At 44.2% G+C, this 20,017-nt stretch overlaps 1 protein-coding gene across 1 annotated transcript in view; it reads right to left on the reverse strand.

Annotated features, from left to right (window-relative positions):
- celf2 (cugbp, Elav-like family member 2) overlaps window positions 1-20,017 on the reverse strand; it is a 161,028-nt gene that overhangs the window by 125,835 nt on the left and 15,176 nt on the right. The window contains exon 2 of the mRNA XM_029461992.1: window positions 1,814-1,849. Coding sequence (XP_029317852.1) covers window positions 1,814-1,849 — 36 coding nt within the window. The remainder of the gene's footprint in view (window positions 1-1,813; window positions 1,850-20,017) is intronic.

The following is a 20,017-nucleotide window of genomic DNA, read 5'->3' on the forward strand; positions in this document are numbered from 1 at the left end:
TTAGAGTGTGTGTGTGTGTGTGTGTGTGTGTGTGTGTGTGTGTGTAAGCTCATGTGCCAGTCACACAGCCTTGCCTGTTTTCTCCAATCAGAGAGAAAAACAAAAGCAAACTCTTTTGCCTAATTATTCACAGCCACAGACGTCGTCTCTTTCTTCTTCCTGCCGCGTTCGGCTTCTTCTCCGCCGGCATCTCGTTCTGTGCCGGATCTTGTTTTTGATCTCGGCTGATTTACCTGCTGCGTTTGCCTGTGAATACCATCAGGTGCAGCTTTAGTCTGATTCTATATAGGGACATTATTATTTAAAATCTTTATTATTCAATTCTGTTATGAGACATGGTGCTGATGGTAGGATTCATCATCATACGACATTTTTATTCCTTTTCTTTCTACACTACCAAAGTACCAAGTCATTATTTAGAGGTTAAATTGATAAAAAAAAACATAATGAATAAAAAGTTAAAGTTAAATGTAGAGCCACTGAGTTACTTAAAGGATTACATCAGTGGTCGGCATGATTCAGCCCATTAAAATCGCATATTCTTTACATTAACGCCGAGTATTTTTCAAATATACGGAACCTTTTAAATGGATTCTTTTTACCATTATCCATTAGATTCAGTTCATTTCATTACAGAATGAAAATCCGCTCGCAGAGACTTAAAACTGACATATTTAATCCATCACTCTTTTACACAATAAAGTTTGTCAGCTAAGTTTGACTTATTCTGAGCAACAGACTCTCAAATTGTTGTTGCAAAAGCAAAAATATATTCCAAACTCACAGCTAATTTATTATTTGGTCGGCATGAAACCACTGTATTGTATACGTCCTCCAAAATAAATGCAATTTTACTGTAATACTTCATTAAAAAAAATACCAGAATACAAGAGAATCTACTCATCTCAGATAAATCTACTTACCTACAGCGGGAGAATTCAATGTCAGAATCTTATCCTGTTCTTAAGTGAACTATTGAATTATTTAAAGGGTAAGTTCACCCAATAAATAACAAACAAACAAATTATAATGGTTAATGACCATACTTACAGCCACCGCCGCTGATGCATTATGGATCCTATAAATGTTTATGAGACGGTCTTTATATCAGGTCCTTTGGTGGATAACCAGTCATTAACATTTGCAATCGTAATTTATACTAACTGTATTATTTAACGAGTGTTGCAACAGTAAGCATTATCTGTGATGATAATCCAGATCATAAAGCATTATAGGTGCACTAAAAGTCAGTGTGTTCATATGATGTTAAATGGTCAGGTGAGAAAGTGATCCAACACCTTTTTCTCTCCCTCCATGTTGGAAGAAATGGGGGAGCATTGATGGTTTTCAGGGCAGGACATTCGTCCTTTTCCTGTTAACTCTGCCTTTGATGAGAAATAGGTATTGCTATTTTAAGATTGGCCCTTATTTAAACCTTCTTCTCCCCTCCCCTCGCTTGATCCGTCGCTCTGTCGCCAAAGGGTTTAGTTTAATGACCCTCCTTCGGCCGTAGATCTGAGCCGCGTCACATCTCTCCTTTCCAATTTCCCTTTTTCTCTCGCCCCTTTATTTCCCTTTTTTGTTCTATCCACCAACTAGTTTCATCTTCCTCCTGTCCTTCCACAATGCCCCCAACCCAAACAATCCCGCCAACACCACTCCAGCGTTGAAGCTAAAATGCTTGTCGATGTAGTCAGTGTTTGGCCTGAAGCATGGAGATACATTGCATGCCTCATTGAGGACGAGGCCGAAGGGAAGAGAAGGAATGAGGGGTAAAAGAGAAAGAAGGAGAGTAAAGGATGTAGAACAGTACCTTTGTATCGGCCCGGAGAGGTCGCTGGCGTCCTGCCTGCAAGACAAGAAGAAAACGATTTGTTAAAACATGAAAAATAAAAACAAAGAATGAAAACAATAAATAAAATAATATTAAAAATGATACAACATAAGTAACAAAGTGAACAATGTGCTCAAATTCAGTATAAAAGCCGAGATGTTAACAAAGATAGCATCTCGTACGCACTAACAAGACCTTTATTATTTCACTGTACGCCGATGACATGCTGCTGTCAGTATGGTGACAAATAAAAAATATTTGGTTTATAGAAATATTTTCGGTGATCAAATGTTCATAATTTTGACATTATTTAAACATAAACACGGAGAAGACGCAGCAAGACGATACAGCCTGATCGTATCCTGCCATGACGCAATATTTCCAACCCCAATCCTGCCATGGCGACATTTCTTAAATCACATGACGCCACCAGCAACTCAACTCTCCAAAACAAATCTCTATCATTTCGATATCAGCAGCCACACAACCCCGACTGAACATATCTTCTCATGGCTTTTTTACAACCATTTTTTAGTTAATTTTCCCAGATTACGACTGCATCGTTTGGAGATTATTCACCGCTGCACATTTCCAAACTGAATCTGGCACGGAAAAGGAGATTTGCAGTGTTTTTAGTTTAGCTACTTCTTAACAGTGAAAGTAAAACAGTTGGGCGCTGATGAAGGCAGTGTTTCTGGAAAGAAGATACAAATCACATGATACTGGCAAAACAAAATACACCCCCCCCCCCCACACACACACTGATCCATCTAAATAGTAAATTGGTCTCGTCTGTCCTTGGGAACAGTAGAGAAACTTGTTCGTTCCACTGGGTTTCCTCTTTTTCTCTTCTCCCCTTTTTGTTTTATCCTTCCCTCCAATCCTCTGTTCCTCTTCCACTGCATGTAAATAAATTGGTCTCCAGGCCCCACCACTAGACTGTGTGTGTGTGTGTGTGTGTGTGTGTGTGTGTGTGTGTGTGTGTGTGTGTGTGTGTGTGTGTGTGTGAGCCATCATTCCACTCAACGCAACACAGACACACACAAACACACAATCCTCCAGAGCTCAGAGCTGCACTGAATTAGCCCGGGTTTTATGTCACAGAGGTAAATAAAATAATAATGATTTAACAATGGTGTCATTAATAACGAGTGTGTGTGCGAGATAGAGGGTGTGTGTGTGTGTGCGTATTATGATGAAATGCTGAGAAAAAACTCCTTGCTCCGCCTCAACACAGTGGCCAATCACCGCTATCGCCACACTTTGCATTTCAAAGACACACTCTTGTCTGTTTCATCTCCGACCACAGAACCCTAACCCTGTTAACCTGCCACACACACACACACACACACACACACACACACACACACACACACACACACACACACACACACACACACACACACACACACACACACACACACACACACACACACACACACACACGATAGACACCTCTACTTCAGTCCATTCTCCCCATGCCATGAATTATGAAACAGGGTAAATGGAACATCAAACACACACTGCTCACTTAAAACTCCCCTACGCTCATCATCTCTCAGATTCTTTTATCTACACACATATATACAAGCAAAACGTTTACACTCTGCAGATCTTATTACTTATTCACGTGCTGCAGCGTCAATGAAACAGTTATATAATAAAGATCCTAATAAGCCTTCAACAGAGCAAGTGTGACGACGGTCAAACAATAAAGACCCGTTCTTATTTTAACTTGATATTTAGTCAAAGACGATGCGATCTGACATTCAAGACATGTTACAAGTTAAACTTTCTAAATGTGGGATTTTAAAAACTTCATTTCAATATTTGTTTTTAAAATGAATCTCTATATTTGGTTGTGAGTGTGACCTCTGTTGTGACTATCTCTGCTCACCCTAAACGCCCCATTCTTCCTTTATTTCCTCTAACAAAGTTGGACTGATGACAGATTAAATGTTTCTTTATTGGTTTAGAACATTTCCCTCAGTTAAAGTCCAATAACACCTTTAAAAAAATATCGGATTACCTCAAAAAAGTACATTTCATTATGTATATTGAGTTTCTCCTGCTTGACAACAGTACAGCAACCTTTTCATGTTAGCCATTTGCTAACTTTACAAATAATCCTATGTCCCAAAATCCAATTGGATTACCTCAAACATTCACTGGCACAAAGTTAAAAAGTTCACAGGACGTTTGTGTTCAAACCTCTGACTATCATTTAATTAGCTGCCCCACTACAGAGGTACTTAATAATACACATCTCTTCACAGAGCAAGTGATGGTTTTGTTCAAAGCTTCACGGTCTGATTTCAACAATATCAATTGTTGGTCTGCAAAAGTCGAGTCGACACAATTTGGGTCAGAATTGATCACGGGGATGGGAAACAGATGGGAAAACAGCGACCATGTGGATGTGAGCCAGACTTATGCTTCACGACGGACAGCTTTTTGGCGGCGCGTCTGAACCCGCGCACAAACTCCTGCAGGCCTCACGCCGCTGCAGGCCTGGCAGAGACGTAAAACGAAGCTGAAACGGGAGGGACTCCTCGGGCGACGGTGCCAGAGCCGTCGCAAAGACGGAGCAGGTGGCAGGACCCGGCGAGTACCACGGGCATATTTGGACACACATGCTCTCCGTTAGTACTACATGAAAGGAGACACTATGAGCCAGCTGTCACGACACTTCCAAACAAAATCGATGACAAGAGCATTCCCACAGTGGAACTTTTGAAGTGATTTATCTGTCGTCTCTTTTTTCCCTATTAACACGCTCACAACATTGGAATATCAGAAGTGACATGGAAGCTTCTATTGGGGTGTAAAACACGAGATACAGCGTTAAACCCTTGTGGAGTTGGTGTCAACCCATTATCAATGACACTAAACCAGGTTACTGGGTGAAGCCAGGTTACAGAAGGAAGAATGAGCACTGCAGTAACCTGGATATGCAAAACTTGCTTGCTTTTACATCCTGTCAGCAACGTATCTGCATGTTACTGCTTATTTAGACGCACAGAAGCTGTTGTTCTTCTTTTAGGGTTAGGGTTTCTGTTTTAGTAGAATTTTGGGTTTAAGGTGAAACCTCCAAATTGCTTGTTTTGTCTGACAAAACCAGAAAGAAGTTACATTTATAATCATTCTAACACAGAAAAAGCTGCTTATTGACTGACTCCAGTTAGATTGTTGGTCATTCTAAAGGCTCTGAGCGTCTGGAGCTCAGCGTTCAGCTCTCCTCCATCATCCTCCTCTCTGCAGCCCATTTGTCATTCTAACACTTTCTGTTTCAAACACTTCTCTCCTTCTCACCTGCCATCCTGCCTCTCACACACACACAACCCGCTTCACATACCGTGCCCACAATCCCCAACCAATCAACACATCCCAGAACACACGTCTTTAAAAGACGATAAATACATTCACACGCTTGACTTTCACACCCTACCAACACATCCCACTTCTTTCTTCGTCCTCTTTCTTCTCTCTATAGCAGGTGTGTGTGTGTGTATGTGTGTGTGTGTGTGTGTGTGTGTGTGTGTGTGTGTGTGTGTGTGTGAGTGCCAGTGTCATTCTGGCAAACTGTGCCAGGTATTAAGATGATGTCAGAATGTGGGCTGCTGGCCCGCCTCCAGATGGAACTAAACTCTCCCATTGGAGGATGAGTCTCGTAGACGGCCGTGCCAAAGCGCTGTAGGGGGATGAGGATTGGATGATATCGAGACCTGAGCGACACCAGCGAGCTGTCATTTCATTAATCATCCTCTGACTGATGCTGCGTTCATGCTGTACGCTGATGAGTCGGGATAGTCCCAACTCAGAGTGACTCAAGGGTTCATAAAAGCACTGACTCATGTATCTGATACTCATGAATACGATATTCCACCCAAAGTCTAGTTCTGTACCGAGTGCATGTATTACAGCTGATAGAGAAACACCTTCTACAGCCACACATGCAGCATTTCATAATGAAACATAAACGTGAGGATTGTTGGAAACTATACAAAATCAATGCAATAATAAAACATTATGCTACAGTCTATTCAATCAGCAATTCAAATGGAACGACTCTACATATTGATGCAGGAAGTGCTCTGGAAATGGCCATTACACTGTAATGCTCAGCAGTAAAACTGTGCATGTGTGCGCTATAAAAAGGGTTTCAAACAAGTGCTCCGACAGGCTTCGTGTTCTCTTCGTGTGTGTGTCTGCGCGCACAAGCGAGTGCGTGTGTGTTAGCAGGGACGCATGCGTTCATGCATGCATGTGTGACATATTGAGGACATTTAAGTGCAGAGAGGGAAACGACCTGAGTAGTGCAGGGTGAACAAAAGGGAGAAGTGGTAGTAGTGTGTTAGGCCTCATTTACCTCATGATATTTAAAGGGTATGCAGGCAGCTCGCAGCGCACTTACACACACACACACATTGTATGTGTAAGTGTGTGTGTGTGTGTGTTCTGTGTGACCACTGCAAATTGTCAAACAACTTAAACTCAGTGAAGTAGAGACTCCTGAATCATCCATCATGCCTCTGGGAGAGGAGAGAAACCCTCCCCTGTTTTTGTCTCTCCCTCCTCCTCCTCTTTAATAATAAACCCCCCCTGCACCCCCCTCACATCCCCTTCTCTCTCCCCCATTTAATAACAGCGCAACAGATCAGCTCCATTAGCCCAGACCTCCTCACACATGCAAATGAGTCTGGCGTTATGGAGGCACGCGTCACGCATTACTGATGTCGCCCTCCCCGACCCGTCACAACACAATAAACTCTGCATGTGTGTGTGTTAGGGAGAGAGAGGAGCGTACATGTCTGTGTGTGTGTGTGTGTGTGTGTTTCAACAGTGGTTAAATTGAGATGCATTAAGGGTTTGATTGGGACGCCGGATACGATGCCAGTGTGTGTGGAGCCGAGCGCAGGGCCATTACCGGGTGGCCGGATGATAACATCGTGCAAAGTGAACATGGGAGGAGGACGAAGGTCGGAGGAGATGTGAGGAGTCAGAGCTGGATGAAGAATATTTAACATGTTTGATTTGATCTTTTCCATCCATCCATCGTCTACCGCTTATCCGGGATCGGGTCGCGGGGGCAGCAGCTCCAGTAAGGAACCCCAATCTTCCCTTCTCCGGGCCACATCCTCCAGCTCCGACTGGGGGATCCTGAGGCATTCCCAGTGAGGAGATATAATCTCTCCACCGAGTCCTGGGTCTTCCCCGGGGTCCCCTCCCAGCTGGACGTGGCTGGAACACCTCCCTAGGGAGTCGCCCAGGTGGCATCCTTACTAGATGCCCGAACCACCTCTTTTGATTTGATCTTTTCATTAATGCAAAACATTGTATGTGGAAACAAACACAGGACTTCTGTGTCCCGTGTGAAACCAAAAGCCACGTATTTTAACTAACTTTTGTCACGTAAATTGAGTAACAAACGATGTCTTCCTAACCCCAACCAAAGAGTCTGGTTGCCTGAACAGGTTCTGCACTGCAAGGAGTTGCTCAGCAGCAGCTGATCACGAGTGACGCTGGACATCGTAGGAGAAAACGAACTGTTGTACGATAAAACGTTGGACAGATGTTGCATTTCATGACATACGTGATTTAAAGACACAACATAGCCAGAAAGTGGACTTTGACCTTATAGGTTCTTGAAAATACCTGCAGAGAAGCATCCGACTACAGGTGTGAGTGGAGGTGGAGGTGGATGGAGGGACGATTAAGGATGAAACGTATGAAAGGAAAGATATGTGAGCGCTACAGATGAGACTAATAGGGAACATCAGTCCTGCTACCTTGTTAGTCTCGACAGCTGTAACGTACATAATCGAGCTGAAATGATGGTTTGTCATAATTGGAAATAATTGAGGCTCTTTTTGTTTTATTAGCCGGTTCAACAGCAAGTCATTGCTTTTGTCAACTTGGAAAAACAAAAGAAAATCCGTCTTGTCCTTATCCGCCCTCAAAACTACAGATTTGATAAATAAACTCGCCTTCCCTTCAACAATCATTCCTGGCAGCCTGGTCAGCGGTTACTTAGCGGCAAGTCCCCGGTGACAAAGCGCTTCATAAAAGGCCACCGTATCAGATCTATCGCTGCCCATGTGAATGTGGACCGATAAAAAGAAGCAGGGGAATAAATCAATATCATGAATGCCAGTGCATCAGATTGGGAGGTAGCTCAAACGGCGGAATCTCAACCACTAATCTCTTTAATAGTCTGATATTACATTTTAATCCCAGTCTGATTCCTTCACTCTTTCGTTCAGGCTGTCTACCAAATGCCTGTCAAGGAGTGAGGGGAGGAGGACAGTAAATAGAGAGAAAGGTATCAAAATAGAGTGGGAATCAGGCGGATTAAAGAGAGCGCCACAGAGAGAAAGGTGGATCAGAGAGGAGGGAGGGAAGTCGTAGAAGAAGAGGAATGGTTGGTTTATGAAGCGTTGTGGCACGCTGCCATTTCAAGTCTGGATTTACAGTGCGAGGGTGATGGACTGTGAGAGACGGAGAGGCAATAAAGTGATGTCGATGAGAACTGAGGACAAATTGATATGATCATAACATGTCACATTAAAGAAGGGCCTGCCATCCATCAACATGATAAAAGGCCTCCTTCATTCTAACACTAACACCACTGCCATTGATCTCAATGCTTCACTTAGCCAACCGCTAACCATTTATGATAACTATCATTATGCAGTTACGGGGAGGGGGGGACGATCTATCAACGCTATCGTCCACAACAAAAAAAAGATAACCCTCGCTAATTCATTGCGCTGACAAGCCCTTATCTCGGAGTTGAATTAATTAGAAAAGATAATTATCTTCGTCGGTTTCTCTCATTATATCATAAAATAATGCGATAGTGATGAAATGACAAAGTGGGAGGGGAGGGTGTGTGAAGAGTCAAGTGCGATTTCAAGAGAAAAGTCAACTTGATTTGGGAGTTTTTTTTTGTTTTGTTGTTGTTACCGGAAGGATGGAGCGCTAATGCCCTCAGTGAAAGACGGAGAGGAAAAGCAGCATTGACGATAACGCGGAACATGCTTTTAAATCACCCTTGAGCAGATCAGTAAATCAATATCAATTAGGCTGTGAAAGAGCACGAATGGACAACAGGCTTTGTTTTAACTGATGAAGTCTGTGGAGAATCCGATCGGTCGTGCCCCCCCCCCCCCCACCCCCCACCCTACCGCCACACACACTTCTCATTACCGACCATGACAATGTGTAAACCACACACACAGACGGATACAGATACACAAACTTTGGGGGCACTTGCTAGATTGTAAACAAAATTAGTTTCTTAATAATCGTATATTGGCGTTGACCTTTAATATGATGAATATTATGGAGTGTAATTGAATATTGATCTGCATGAGGCAGGGATGTGTATTCACTGTCCAAACTAAAACTAGAGTTATTAATGGTGCTGACGAGGATTATAGTTTGGGTGGTGATGGCCTAGTGGTCTAGTGGTACGCCTTCCGAACAAAACACTAGAAGGTCGGGAGTTCAATGCCAGGCAAGGTACTTAACCCTGAGCTGCTCCAGGGAGACTGTCCCTGTACTTAGTTCAATGTAAGTCGCTCTGGATAAGAGCGTCTGCTAGATGACCTGTAACGTAATGTGATAGTCTCTGCTTTAACGCGTTGGACTGTTTCTTGGACGTCCATCAAGGAGGTTGTTTGCGGTTCAGTTTGTTGGTTTGTTTGTCTGTTGTAATGAAACTTGTTGAGAAGGTGTTGCTTTGGCAATGGAAGAACCCATTGGAGTGGATCAGCATCAATTATATACAATATGTTACTCAGTGAGCTTTAGAGGTGCTGGCAGGCGCATTTTGTTACTTTGAGACGGAGCCAGGCCGGCCGATCCCCTCCCTGGTTCCAGTCTTTGTACTAAGCTAAGCAATAACTAGCTATTGGAAGATATTACCAGAGGCTATGGAAACCTATACTTTGAATAGTTTATTATAAGTCGGGTCGTAGTTTTGTGCATCACATCGCTAAAGAGTCAAAGAAACACGAGCAACTAAAAGAAGACAAGTTGTTGAAAGTTTGAGAGTAGATGTCATTGCTACAGTGATTTGGATATAATCTTCACTGACACACACACACATTACTACATTCCCAAACACATACACACACACACCATCCCTGGCAGGCAACATACAGCGAGACTGCTCAGGGTTGCCATATCATTTTAAACATCCATCAGCTCAGCAGAGATATCATATTAGCTCCTCATCTGCATACTGCGCCGACAGAATGACAAACGAGAGAGAGAGAGAGAGAGAGAGAGAGAGAGAGAGAGAGAGAGAGAGAGAGCACTCTCTCCTCGTCTTCTTTGTCGCTCCTCTTACATGGCTGCCTTTCACCCCTCCGCTCCCCTCTTTGCTCCCTCTATCTCCTTATCCCTCCCTTCTAACCTCCTAAATTGGATCAACACTGCTGGCAGCGCGTGTGTGAAAATGTGTGCGCGCTGTTGCGGTGTAATCACATCTTTTAAATGGAAAAAGGGATGAATCTCGGGAGGAACGATGACCACTGGGCCCATATCTGACTCTCCAGTCCTCCCATTGGCGCTCTTTGTATCTCCGTATACTCCATCACACTCGCCTTCAATGAGCAATCTACGACTCTCGCAAACTTTTCTTCGTTACACCTTGTACCTTTTTTACTCTCCAAGTTCCACAGCTCTAAAAACTTTACAAAACTTGTGCTGCTGTAGTTTTATACTTAACTGTGTTTGCATGCAGTATGTACGAGTGATAGTGATAGTATCCCCATACTTCCCTGTGTATATTGCTGATTTTTTCTGCATAATAAATTGCTTAAAATAACGATTTTCCAATACATTTTACTTCCTTCAAACGTGTGCAAGGATCCATAAATAAATGATGTAAAATCAGGAGTTTTCCATTAGCTGTGGACGCACACTTCAGAATGATTGCTTACGATAATCCAGTTTAAATCACGGAAGGAAACTGGTATAAATTATCTCTGTGCTTTTACTGCTTCACTGTTTACGCCCTGAAAATGTTCACAGAACTGATTTGACTCCAAAGACTAACAAAAACCCCAAACGGCTGCTCGTGGTGGGTTGTTTTCCCAAAATGCAGATTTCCACACGCTGTTAAGGATATCTAATGCAAGAGTTCTCTTTCAATATATGTGGCGGCGGCGGCGGCTCCCTGGGAAGCATTATTAATTATCCTGATGAAATTAAGTAAATATAAATATAAATGAAGTGTCATAATGACATTTAATCTATGCTTGAAAAGAATATAGGTCCTTTGGTAATATACTGTGATAACACTTTAAATAAAAGTTCATGTAAAACTTTATTATTATTGTCTGGATCTGGTTTTAACTACATCCAGTTTAATGATCTTTGATTACAAGAAGTGCTTTATTTAATGTTAGTATTAGTAGTAATAGTGCAGGAGTACTGGACCACCCATCCCTGTCCTGAGCTCTAACTTCTCTCTCTTCTCTCTGAAGTCTCTCTCGCTCGCCCTTCCTGCCCCCCCCTCCACTCCTTCTCTCTCTCTCTCTCTCTCTCTCTCTCTCTCTCTCTCTCTCTCTCTCTCTCTCTCTCTCTCTCTCTCTCTGCAAAGACACAGACATAACAACACTTGAGAGTGGAAAGACGATATCATAGAAAACTAGAACAATACTCAGGAACACACTGGTACACAACGCCGTGACAATGGCTCCGGATGCTGCAACACAACAGGGAGAGAGGGCGAGTTAGAGGAAGAGAGAGAGGGATGAATGCAGTAGTATCCTCAGATCTGAAGGCAAATCCCCCTTGGTGGTAGTTCTGCTCGAGCGGCTGGCACTGACACATGAATATTTCATACTGTTGATGTTTAAATCCCATCATTTGCGATGTGGCGTGTGAGCGTGCGTGGAGATTCATTGAAATGTGTGTGTGTGTGTGTGTGTGTGTGTGTGTGTGTGTGTGTGTGTGTGTGTGTGTGTGTGAGAGAGAAAGAAAGAGAGTGTGTTGATCTATAATGCATAGTTTCAGTAAGTTCACTTGTGATATGCTCTATTGCATCTGTATTTCAGTATTGTGAAAGGAGCGGACGGGCTCGCGAGCGTCGGCGTGCACGTGCGCCTTGAAGCGCACATTGCCCCGTGTCAGCTCATCCATATGCAGCTCGCGCCGCGACGTGTAAGAGCACAGCGAGTGACATGCATGCACACATGGAGGTACAGTATGTCCCCGCTTTGACAAACAGAAGGGTCTCCACAGCTCCACTCTCAGGTCAGGTCAGACGCTAGAAAACCAATTAGTCAACCAGTTTCAGAAACTAGTTCAAAATCTAGTTTCTAGAGCAGCAAACTGGAACATAAAGGCCTCGTTTCCAGCAGGCGGGAGGGACCTGACACGCCAAGCTGAGCCTCGGGGGCTGAACATCACTCGCCGCTCATCCGGTGTGTCCGGCACATGTGGCTCCAGTTGGCCCTTATCAGTCTCTGCCAATGGGGGATTTCTTCTTCGATATGTTTAGGTGCAAAGATGTCAAGAGGTCTGTGTTAGTGCCAGGGGGGTCAGTCTGTTGTGACACATGTTAATGACTTCATTTCAACATGCAACATGCAAAGTGGCCCTCTGGCAGTGAGGACACACTTTTTGTGCTCAAAGCTATCCTCAAAGCTGCCCATCCCACAGAACTGCTCTGTCTGTCTGTACACACATTCTGTCGACCGTACAAGACGCAGTCACAAAACTACAGGTGTGTGGTGGAGATTTAAAAATGGAGGCTGAGTTCGCAGATGGGTGTTGTCCGAGGAGGGTAGGAAATGGGGAAGGGGCAATTGAACTAACTGTTCCTGTAATTGAACAATCAGTCAGTTCTGACTACTGACTAGTTATTCTGGAAGAATTAAGATCGGCTTGTCGTCAGTATTCTGTAAACACTATGAAAGCCATGAAATGAAACACATAGTAATTATTACTCTTGTTTTAGTTGCATCGTCTGTGATGTACCTTCCAATTAGTGAATCCATTTGATGTTATTAGTAGATTATGGTTTTATTATTAGATCCATTTATCTTTCCACTCTCACTGGGCTTAAGTCGACATTACGGAGCCTCGCTCCTTCGCCTCATTACTGCGTCTGCGTCTCCGTCGCTCCCACTTTGCCTGTTTTCCAGGTAAGCAGCACGATCACACCAACACTCCACATTCTGACTTCCAAATGCACAATTTCCCAGCTAATAGAGTGTACTCAGAAATGACTAATCGAATCGGAGCTACCAGGAAAATTAATTTACCATTATGTTCTTCCACAATTGTAACAGGGAGGGCCGGCAACCTTGTGTTGTACCGCCGCAGGGGAAAGTAAACAATTAGAGACTCGGTGACTAATGAATTCTGTGATTAACGAGTGTGTCGGAGGTAAATCTCTACAACACTGACACACGCGTGCGAGCACGTGTGCACAAACAGCTACACACTCGGGGCGAGGCGCTCCTTATCTATACACAGCATTCACGGTTGAAGTGAAATATTCCGCGCCTCTTCCAAATTCTTTTCCCCCCCCCGCCGACCGCCAACATACTTACCCTGCGTGGTTAAGTGAAGATGCTGGCAGATCCACTCACAGATGGTGAATGATAGCGAGCGTAAAGTCTAGCAGTGAGTGTGTGTTTACATGTAGAAGCAAGAGAGGGTGAATCCGGACGGGACGGAGCGTGTGTGTGTGTGTGTGTGTGTGTGTGTGTGTGTGTGTGTGTGGGGAGGGAACCAAGATAAGGCCAGATCTGGTTTGTGTTACAGTCCCAGATAAAGAAAGAAGAGCGGCGAGGGCGAGATAGTGGAGAGCTGCAGAGGGATGGCACCTCAGTGGCACGACACCCTGAAACCACCGCGCCACTGTCGCCGTCGACAACATCCGCACAAACTGACCACGTGCACGCGAAGCTTTGATGAATTTGTCCCAAAAAAAAACAAAACAAAAAGGATAAAGTGTCTCTGCTTCCATCAGCAAGGCTCTATTATATACAAAACCCAATGGACCGAGTCCCATCTGGGGAGCGGGTAATGATAAATATAGAGGGAACATTAGGATTAGATGAGTGTGTGAGTGTGTGTGTGTGTGTGTGTTCACGTGAAAGTGCATCAAATCCCCAAAGCGAAGGCCACAGGCTTAATTGAAGGGTGTAGTGGCATGGTGATAGATAGGAAGAGACAGAGACGACAAGTTGTGTGTTGCTCTGTGCATGTGTGAGTGTGAGAGTCCCACAGTGGTGTAATGACTCCCCAAGGGAGCAGGACCCGGGGCTGAGGCTCCCCTCTGACTCCCCTCTGTCAACCGGGAGGGGGGGGGGAGAGGTATGGAGGAAGAGAAAGATGGCGGTGAAGGAGAAGAGGATGGTGGCGACAGCTGTCTGCTCCTCAGGACAGTAATTGGTTGGCTGAGAGAATGAGTATACACACACACACACACACACACACACACACACACACACACACACACACACACACACACACACTAGGGCTGAACATACGCTAAACCCACTACCAAAAGAATTGGCGGCAGCACTCTGAGACGGTCATTAGCTTCTCCCCACCTGGCACAAGCATTCTGCCACCTCACCCTCGCACCCGCAGGGGGTTTCCTGGTGGCACAGAGCAGGGGTTTGAGGATGAGGAGGGTGAGGGTGGGCTTATTCAGCGTGACACCTCCAGTCACATCTCAGTAAACAAGCCATCGAGTCCCCCCCGCCCCACACCCAAACCCAGAGCTGGAGTGGCAGCTCTAAATCACACATGACAGCTTGACTGACAGGTCGGTGCGGGCAGAGGGAGGGATGGAAATATGAAAAATAATAAGCTGTAATATTATCCAGACAGGAGAGAAGGGGAGGGAGCGGGGGGGGGGGCAGGAGTGGCTGCAGAAAAATTAAACGACATGTCGAAGCCGTGACTTTCAACACGGAGAAGGAGTTTCAGATACATTTCTTACTTTGTGTGCAGATACTGAGGAAACAGTGAGGGGCTCGTATTATTACAAATATCTTGAAACTACATTTGCAATGCACCGACTCATAACTTTCAAACGTAACACTTTATATATGTCATGTGCACGTGATACGATTTCAGAGGACTGCGCTTAAAGTATGTCTTCTTCACTACATCGTAGTAGAACTTAAAATATCTCTCAGTGTAAACTTTATTTGAGATCCTCAATGATCTAACTGGAAATCTATTTTCCAAACCCTGTCAGATGTTTACGGGTTATATTCAGCGTCCCAGGAGGGGATAGACATTGTTGTTGTTTGTAAAAACCAATAAACACATTGTTTTTTAATCCCTCTTTAATACATCACTGCGTCTGGTGATGTGGAAATGAAAATGTGTGTTATTTTGCGGCAGAACCGTCGTATTAAGGACCTTTAAAGTCTGACAACATATTGTTTTCTCACCGTGTGACATGCTACTAAATTGATTATTTTGAAATAAGACCACCAGCATGGTTTTAATATTAATGATAAAACATATCAATCATCATATCATCGTCTGTCTTACTGGCGCTGGATGATATGATATATCTCATTTTAAAAAAGGCCAGTGCTGTCATCAGTCAAACCCCAGATAATAAAGTAACTGGAGATGGGAACTAGTCCTTTGTGGAGGGCAGGAAACAGAGCGAGGAGGAGGAGGAGGAGGAAGAAGTGGAGGAAGAGGGGTTAAAATACGTGAGAAGAGAACACGGGGGGAAAAAATTCAATATATTTTTAATCTAGCGGATGTAATCAGATTATGCGTCTGCCAGGAGCGACGTATTTCATAAGGAATAACCAGTTTCGGGGAGGGAAGGGGAAGCGGAGTGGCGAGGAGGAGCGGCGGAGATGTGCACTTTGGCTGGCCGATCTACATCGACACTGACAGATTCTAATAAATGTGCTGGGAGGCGCCCGGAGAAACACAATGCCGTGTAATCATTTTATCATGACAAACCGGAATTCCAATGCTGTCCCATGTGAGCTCAGCCGGGGGAAAATTGAATTAACTGTGAATTGCTCATGCTTGGGGAATGGGGAAGGGGAAAAAAGGGGGACAAGGGGGGAAGAGGATAGACAGAGAGTAAGTGGAGGCGGGAAAGAAGAGAGGAGGGTTTGGCCGCTTTAGTTTGGCAGGGCTTCTGGACTCATGGGGCTCAGACGGCTTCACAGAGGAGCTCCGGTTGCAGCAGCTTCGAGCTAACGATGCTAACTCAGAGATCCAATACTGACACACACCGCAAGCCCTGCATGACTTAGCGGTGAAGAAAACACATAAATGAGACGTGGACGCCCCTCAAGGATCGGAGGGAGGGGACTATAGAAACAATCACACACATGTGCGAACACATGTTGAAGCACTCTCCTGCTGCACATGCAGGTGTTAGTAAGACGTGAGGACTTTCAACGGCTGCATTCATTCTCTGAGTGAGCAGAATAAACCGCTTCTGTGGTTGTAAGTTATCCTTGTGGCTGTGGTAAATTATTGCTTTCGGCTGCCACTCAAATGACTTTAAGGTATCAAGCAATTACTGTAACTAGTTACTTCAAATAAAAGTTCTTCTGCAGAGCCATAAGACTGTCTGATTGTATGTGATGGCTGCATGTGTGAACACGTTGGCGTCACCCAATGTAATAAAGGTCACGTGACCATGTGTGCATCAGCTGTTGACCTCGCTGTGTGACTGGAGGATATCGTTACACATTCAGAGCTCCATACCAACAGGACGAGCAATATCCAAGCCCTGAACTGCACATCATATTTAGGGTATTAAGCTAACACTAAGTGACTCATGTTTAAAATGTCCTTAGCTGTAGAACACAATGCACTATTAATGTTACCTATTTTTACATTTCGAGCTACAAAGAATTCTCACATCCTTGAGGAACCACCCTGACTACCATTAGTCACTCGTAGTTCTTGTCACTTGTAAGACAGTGCCAGAGGGATAGCATCGTCAGAAACAGCACTTGCTTAAGTGTTTCATGAAACCTGCTATTCACAGAAACCTTATTATTCGCCCGTACTTCATCTAACTTCTTAAGCGTATTCTTGAATCCAAAGTGAAATCATTTGCTGTTGTTATCTCTGTGGAGGCATTGGGTCCTCTTGAGGAAAGACGTTAAAGATCACGCACACAGAAAGAGCAGAATCTGCTGCGGCCTGTGACTTTAGATTAGGGCCTGTCAGGGTTTCGGGGTCGCTATGGATACAACCCAGATGTTGCAGCTACGCAGCAGCGTGTCGCTGAGGAAACAGGAAATGATGACTGCTGAGAGATAAAGGGCTTTATTCTTCCCCCCGCTGAACACATCCCGGAGAGGGAAACCAACACACACACACACACACACACACACACACACACACACACACACTGTACATACCTGTGTGGTATGTGTGGAAAGGAGCCTCTTCCTCTAATCTTTCTAGCCTCCCACACAATCCCCCTTTTTCTGTCCCTTCTGCGTTCACTCGCTCACTTCTTAATCATTAATATCACAGCTTTGACCCCAGCTATTGAGGATGAGGAAGGGATTTGCATAATTAGCCCCACTTGGTGTACAAGTCCCACTCCAGACCCTGAGAGAGCGACTCCAGTGGGCTTGCTCAATTTCACATGTAGAAGACGGCGTACAGTTAGATAACCGCGGATTGGAGGAGGGAAAGTGACAAACTCATGACAGACACAAGAGTGCATGTTGGAGGTTTGTGTGAGGAAGGAGTGTTGCCACAGGATAAAAAGAGAGAAGAGTGGAAATAGTATCGTCGTGGCTTTGACATTAGCTTTGCTTCAGTCAAAATGTCAAGTGAATGACAGAACTTGTAAAACTTTGAGATATGAGAGGATGAAATATGATACATTACATACTAAGTGGACTAAAAGGTTATTGGCAGCAAACGTTGAAGAATGCAGGTTCCACTTAAGTAAAACGTAGCAATAGCACAATGTAAATATGCTTAATAACAAGTCAAAGTAAGAATCATTGTGTACAAATAAGTCAAGAGAAGTCTGTTATTTAAATAGAACTCCTGTCCTGACGTCGTTCAGTTCGATGACCCACAGAAGGAGGGGAAGCTGCAGTGGACAGTTATTTCACAGAAAGCTCTCGGGCTGGAAATGTTGCAACGTTGTTTATTTATTGCACAACTTCATTGACAAACCATTTCTCTGCTTTATGCAGCTTTTAGGTTTTTTTTTTACATTTCTTTAATACATAACTCCTGGAGTCTTCAGATGGACAGGCAGCTATTGTCACTGATTAACAAAAGGACACAGCAAAAGGCGCGAGGTTAAAACCTTATTTTGATTGTTACAGCATTATGTTCCCATGCAAACCACCCGGGACTCCTGGATTGATCACAGCTGCACGACCAACAAGAGTTTACCATTCACCATGTGCTTAATACAAGCAGAGCAGAGAGGATCAAGAAAAGGGACAACTGCAGGGATGAAAGGACGGATGAATTGTAACGTGGAGTAGATGTGCAGAGGAATACCATTAAAGAAGAAGCGCTGCAAGAGCACGTCCACACAGAGTGGTCTGAAGCCCAAGGGAAGTCAGCCTTCATCACACACACACACCACACACACACACACACACAGAAACACACACTCAAACTCAAGCACCTCTCATCTGCTTGACAGTCCCCCACACCATTAGCTCGTGTAAAGATTTCTTTATTGGTATATGTCATGCTCTGAGTTTTCCTAGAAAACAGCAGTGCCTAGTTATGAAGTAATAGCCTTAATCAGCAGGCTGGCTCTGTGCCTGAACCTGGGCTCGTAGCATCATCTCTGTTTGATTTTCTCCATGGATACAGCGAAGAGATCCCAAAACACTCCCAATTCATGACAACATGCATCGAAAAGAAGGAAGAATTAGGTTGTTTGAGAAGAATGAAGTGGTTGTGTAAGTTAGAAACAGACGAGGCACGAGTCTGTTGATACATGAGAATCACATTAGGCCGTTGACATCTTGTTTCACTTCATCCAGATACAGCTGGTGTGCGAGGAGAAAGAAAGACTCAGAGAGCGGAGCCGAGTGTGACAGAATGAGGCGAGTAAAAGGAAAGTAAAAGACAAGGCGAGCCAAGGTTATTTCCACTGTCAGTTCCCAACAAAGTCATGGAGAAGGAGGACTGAATACCCGGCGAAAGACGCAAAGCCAAGAGAGCTCAGGGAGGAAAGGTAATCAGTGGTGAGGCATAAAGGGTATAACGTGGGTGCTTAAGTCCTGCTGTGCTGTCTGTCTCTTTGCATGTTTTAAACATTTAACAGTATGAAGCCCAACGCATACAGGCACATGAAGCTAACACTGCAAGGCTAACAACCAACATGTAGCAAGGATTAAACAAATCGTCCCTGTGCTGCTCTAATAGGGTTCAAGAATGGAACTAAGAGAGCTGCAATTGACCCGTGATAACTCGAGCACTTCACGGTCTGTCTCGATGTACTCGATTAAGCCTTGAGGACAAAAATAATGTACAGTTATATAAAAGTCGTGTTTCATTGACCGGTGCATGTGAGGCTTGTGAAGGCAAAGTTACACATGTCAGAGTATTGATTTATAGGCGCTCTTAGAGCAGGGATGGTATGTTTAACAGTAAACTGTAGATTTATGATGCTGCCAAATACCATTGGAAGGATGTGAACATTTGAGACTTAACACCTGCCAACGCAGGCCTGCTTTAAGACAGAGAGGCCATGTATAGAGCTGGCACATACAGTACTTTAGTCATGACATTGTATCTGAAAAGTGGCAGCCGGCCACATACTGGAAATCTCGCAGATGGCCGGAAATGGAGAAGCCTTTTATCCTAGGACTTACTTTTATATGGGACATTTCTGAAGAGCACGATTAACAAGTAATGCCAAGGTTTGGTGCCAATGCAAGAAATAGAGTAGCCTTTATGTAGCAACGCAGAGTGTGGAGATTGGGTGGTGGATAGGTGTGTAGTGTGGATCAATTTCATGCCAGAAATCAGTGCATGCAAATTGACTTGTTTTACCGTAAGCATGATTAAGGAAAAGGTCATGTTACCTTAAACACATGAACCGTAGTACCTTTCAGGAACTGTGTCAGTGTTGATGCGTAGAAAACTGTTATCTCCTTCGTGAGGCGTCACACAAATGAGGCGACAGCGGTTTACATGTTTACACATAAATGT

This window comes from Cottoperca gobio, chromosome 23 (assembly GCF_900634415.1).
Source record: "Cottoperca gobio chromosome 23, fCotGob3.1, whole genome shotgun sequence".
Taxonomy (NCBI): domain Eukaryota; kingdom Metazoa; phylum Chordata; class Actinopteri; order Perciformes; family Bovichtidae; genus Cottoperca; species Cottoperca gobio.